This window comes from Ctenopharyngodon idella, chromosome 7 (assembly GCF_019924925.1).
Source record: "Ctenopharyngodon idella isolate HZGC_01 chromosome 7, HZGC01, whole genome shotgun sequence".
Classification (NCBI taxonomy): domain Eukaryota; kingdom Metazoa; phylum Chordata; class Actinopteri; order Cypriniformes; family Xenocyprididae; genus Ctenopharyngodon; species Ctenopharyngodon idella.
In genome coordinates, this window is record NC_067226.1 from 32,450,979 (window position 1) to 32,456,490 (window position 5,512).

Consider the following 5,512-nt stretch of genomic DNA (forward strand, 5'->3'; position numbering starts at 1 on the left):
GTGTCAAACACAGAGCTTATTTTTTGCGATTTTCCAAAAGTCAATGGGAAAAATGCATTGGCTTGCGATCGAGGGAACCCTGTGCGCCGCTAACTTCCGGGTTGGCCTACAAAAACATGTCATCCCTGAGGTACTCTATTTGCTTCATGATCGGCGATCACGAGACACGCGGCAAACAATAATGTTTGACGCCACTTTACGCTTCTGTGGATTTTTTAAAGGGTTAGTTCACCCAAAAATGAAATTTCTGTCATTAATTACTCACCCTCATGTCGTCCCACACCCATAAGACCTTCGTTTGTCTTCGGAAAACAAATTAAGATATTTTTGATGAAACCCGAGGGTATCTGATCCACACATAGCAACGTCATATCACCTTTTGAGGTCCATAAAGGTATTAAAGACATTGATAAAATAGTCAACGTGACCACAGTGGTTCAACCTTAATATTATGAAGCGACGAGAATACTTTTTGTGTGCAAAAACAAAACAAAAATAACGACTTTATTCAACAAATTCATCTGTCCCGTCATACTGCTATGCTATTTTCGTTGCAGAGCTTCGGTGTTTATGTCCGAACGCCGGCACTGACATATAAACATTGTTTTGTCTCAAGATGCACAACAGTAATGTTTTCTTTTATTTTTTTCCCCTAAGGCACGTTTATAAAAGCTACTTAAATGTCCTAATTGAACTAATCCTGGCTTAATCTAAACTCTGTCTGTGAAACTGGGCCTAGAGTTTTCTTTTTTCTGCTGCTTTAAGGATTGAAATATTTTTCAAATCATTTTTAAATGCTACAAAATTTGGAGCAATTATAACAAATCTGTTTGTGCAAAAAAAACCTGATCTATAATCAAAATATTACTACACAAAAATTAAACCTTGCTGTTGAATTTGTAATGAGTTTCACCTGTTAGACAGCATTTTTACATTGGATATATGGGAATATTTAAATTGTGATGTAGGCCTATGAATGTATTATAGGCTATTATGTAAGAATTATATACTGTAGTCTATGATATTTGGGCTTGTGTCCACATATGCTCAGGTAAATAGATATCCTAACTCAAAGAATATATATATATATATATAATGTGGAGTCACATGATGGCAATTAAACTTGTCTATTATCTGCAAGTTTATTAACTGTTTTTGAAACAGGCATTCCCAGTACCGGTCGCAACATATCAATTCTAACTTTTTTTAGATTCAGATTTTATTTTAAGCAGTCACATGTTTACCTGGAATGCTGACCCACAACAAAGCGTGACCCTTACAGGCATACCATTGTTACAGCTTTGGGCAGTTCACCTGTTCATCAAAGAGAGAAGATGAAATTTTCAGCCTGCTTTTAATGCCTGCCAAGAACAAAAGGTAATAAATAACCATGATGACGGCTGCCCTCTACAGCGATGGCTATCTGCCATTGGTTTCCTACTGGCATAATGCTACCACACTTTTCACCTCTATGTATAGCTGATTCTATTCTTGTAGTTGTTAGTAATACAAACACCGCACGCTCGAGTCAAGTGCATATGCTACAACACTGTCGCTTTAGAACACATCTATGTCTTCAAAGACAGGTTTGACTGTGTGGGCATTTCTCTGGAGTTGAGATGAAAATGACAGGAGGTAACCTGATGGAGACAAGCAGCTGCGCTGGCTCAGAGATGGACGTGAGGAAGGCGGTTTACCAGTCGACAGGTTTCATGAAAACAACAGTGAAGGTGATCTTTGGCGAAAGTGCTTTTACGGTGGACAGAAGCCTCCTGGAGGAGCATTGTGAATACTTTCGGGCGCTTTTCCAGTCTGGCATGAAGGAATGCAAGGAGGATGAGGTGTGTCTTCAGGTGCCGAGCGCTCGTGGATTCCTGGTCGCCCTCCGTGTGATACACGGCGAAAGACCTATGCTGAGCGGTGACGAAATTGTTGACGCCATCGAGTGTGCTGCGTTCCTTCACATAGAGCTTCTAACTGAGCACCTCATAAACATTATCAATTCAGACAACTGCCTTCTTATGTATCACACAGCGGCGACTTTTGGGTTAATGAAGCTCTTCGGCAGTGCGGCTTTGTTCATTCGAGACATTTATCAAGACCTCGAAGAAGATGTGAAATGTTTGCCAGAGGATTTGATTGAATATATAGAGTCTCTTGTTCCTAGTACATACATCACCGTTGGTAGTCATTCGCCAACCATCAAGCTACTGCAGGACTTCATGAGGACTGTTTGTTACCTTGATGAGGACGAGAAAGACTGGAAGGTTCTCACTCACTTGCCTCTCAACGCCAGCACCACCATGGCAGGAGTTACGGTTTTAGACAACAAGCTCTACATTGTTGGAGGAGTCTATGATATTACCAATAAAGTTGTGGATTCTGGTTTCTGCTATGATGTATCTACAGATACATGGAGCACATTTTCCAGCCCTCAGCAACTTCGCTACAACTGCACCCTCGTTGGCCATGTGGGCGACCTTTTTGTCATTGGCGGAGAGTATGAAAGGACCATAATGTCCTCTGTGGAGAAATACAAAGTCTCATCGGACACCTGGAGCTTTGCTGCCCATCTCCCAAAACCTGCATCCGCCGTGGCTTGCGCCAAAGCCATGAGAAGACTGTTCATATGCCTCTGGAGACCTAAAGATGCTACGGAGATTTATGAGTACATAGCGAACAAGGATGAATGGATGTTAATCACGACACTTGTTCGGCATCAAAGTTATGGTCATTGCATGGTGGCCCACAGGGACAATTTGTACGTCATGAGGAACGGGCCATCTGATGATTTTTTGAGATGCATGATGGACTGTTATAATTTGACTTCAGGTCAGTGGACGGCCATGCCCGGGCAGTATGAGAACAGTAAGGGGGCTTTGTTTACCGCGGTAGTGCGAGGTGACTCTGTGTTCACAGTGAACCGCAGAGCGACAGTGGAATATGCTATTGAGGACAACAAATGGAGGACGAAAAAAGAAATGACAGGATTTCCAAGAATCGGCTCCATGTGGACTTTCCTCTTGAGACTGCCAAAGAAAAGCAGAGAGCTTTTACAAAAGAAAAATAATGGAGCTGAGATCTCATCTGACCTCAGCTCAAGTGCTTCTGTACCAGTGTTGCCAACTATTTTCAATGGAAAGTAGCTAATGCCTGCAAAAGTTGAATGTCGCTGGATGACGTAATGCAGCAACTGTTGGCACTTTGCATTTGTTTTCTCTCCTAATCAGAGATGGTCTTGTTATTGAGAGATATGAGGGTCCGTGGCTCTAGTGGAAAAAGCATAATGGCTAACTTGGATCACGTGTGTCTTGATAACCAATCACATTACAGCTTTGACATCATTGAATTTTGTTCAGCAGTGCGACAAAGTTTTCAAAAAACAAAAACAAATGCAAATTAGGTGCATTTCCATCAAGTTGTTCGAGCGGATGACGGTGGTATAGGTAACCTATGTACTACGTAGTAACCAATATTAAATAAAACACCTTTAGCGGAAACAGACGATTAGTCACGTGGGTTTAATGTTCGTTACGTCAGAATTTATTCGGCAAATGCGTTTCCATCTTTCATTATTCGCGTGAACTCTTTTTCGCACAAGTCAAAAACTGCCTCAAGCAAACGTAAATTTTTTTTTTTGCAAATTAAGGGATTTTTTGCTCTCGAAATTTGGCATTTCCATCACTCGTTTCTGATGCGATACTTCAAAATGCGCATTAAAACAGGGTGATGGAAACATAGCCACTGGCTGCATCCGAAATCGCATACTTCTCTATAGTAGGCGAAAAACAGTATGTGACAAAAGAAGTATGTCTGAATTTTTGCCAGCAGGCAAAAAGTACCCGGATGATCTACTACCTCCGACGAGATTCTGAAGTGTGCATACGATAGACACTTTACTATCCCATGAGGCCACATTTGTGAATGACAGTGATGTAACTGACGCTGGTAGGTCACGTGATAAGGGCAACATGGCGAATGTAGTATGCCCAAATTACATTCATACTATATTTTTAGCGGCTGTGAAGTAATTACTTATTAAAAATAAGTACCTACTCAAGAGAGTATGTGACTTCAAACGCAGCCAATGAGAAAGTGCCGTAAACTGAATTATACCTATATCGTGCAAGTGACTTCTCTTGCATTTTTTCAAGAGTATTCAATTCAAAATGAATGTTTAAAAGCAAACATGTTGAAGATTATACGCTGTTTCCTCACAAAAACGGCTTATTCAGCGTAGCAAAGCCTCTCCTCCACTGACATCCATTCAAACAAACAAAAACAAAACAAAAAATTGATACATAATAATTACAATATATATTGAAATTTCCAATAAAGCTGTTCTCATTTACATATTTTCTGTCAGACAACGGAACAACTAGTCCCTTAATTTCAGTCGTCATTTCAGCTATTTCAGTCATGCAATCACTTTGAATGGGAAAACATCAAATTCTTCAAAGCTGTTCACCAAGCTTACGATTACATTTCATATTTGAAATCACAAATGAAACCTAATAACTGTATCATAAATCTGGTTTCTTTGCTCAAATAGCGTAAAAGGTTTATTTTTCAGGCTGGAGCAGCCAATGCGCATGCACAGTCATAAGCGCGCGTCTCCGAACACTGAATGTTTCTATGGCAACCGGAGCTTCTAACGGCAGCTGCAGTGACGCGATGACTTTACCAATCGGCGATTGGCTCTTTTATTTAGAAGGCGGGAAGTCCAAAAAGTCGCTAGTCGCTTTTTTTTGAAAACAAGTTGCTAAAGGGGTTTGAACAGTCGCAGATCTAGTGGATCAAGTTTCCTGGATTCTTTGATGAATATAAAGTTCAAAAGAACTTAATTTATTTCAAACAGAAATGTTTTATAAATGTATTTAATGATCAGTTTAATGGGTCATTGCGGAATAAAAGTATTAGTTTCATTCAAAAGTATTAAAAAAACATCTAACCCCAAACTTTTGAGCAGAGGTGTAACGTTATATATTTGGATTAAATGCATGCTGTCATGTCAGTATTTTGATTCTGTATAAATTCTATATGAATTCACACAAAACAAACGCCATCCTTACAGTCCCTCTATGGGTGTTTGTACCACAAAGCCTCTCTTTCCTTCAATAAAAAGGTTGATCAAATCAGTTCATTTGATTAGTTAACTAATGCTTTATTTGTGTTTAATGTGATTAACATTCTCGCACACTGCCAGAACAACACAGACCATTTGGAGGCAAATGTGATATGATTGATGGTAAATAAACAGACCCTATTAATCACGACTGTTTTACACATGACTGATGGTCATTAAAGTGTATGTTGCCATCGTTACATAACACCAAAATATAGAAACATTTCCTGTTTTTATATCAAACAAGCCATCTGTAAAACTCGATCCCTGGTGTATCCATACCAGAAGCGCCGAGGTCAGACAAGGCCGCAAGGAAAGAGTGCAGAACCTTAAAGACTGTGAGAGAAAGTTTAAGATCAGCTGGGAGGCAAAAGAGAAACACGACCA

General features: G+C 39.9%; 1 protein-coding gene across 1 annotated transcript; it reads left to right on the plus strand.

Annotated features, from left to right (window-relative positions):
- The first annotated feature begins 1,614 nt into the window (after positions 1–1,614).
- Positions 1,615–5,204, plus strand: kbtbd13a (kelch repeat and BTB domain containing 13a). The gene has a single exon (XM_051898870.1). It carries the CDS (start codon positions 1,620–1,622, stop codon positions 3,144–3,146), a length of 1,527 nt encoding a protein of 508 aa, XP_051754830.1. The 5' UTR covers positions 1,615–1,619; the 3' UTR covers positions 3,147–5,204.
- The last annotated feature ends 308 nt before the right edge of the window (positions 5,205–5,512 follow it).

Coding starts and splice junctions, on each gene's coding strand:
- kbtbd13a (XM_051898870.1), top strand. CDS start 1,620: ATGAAAATGACAGGAGGTAACCTGATGGAGACAAGCAGCTGCGCTGGC.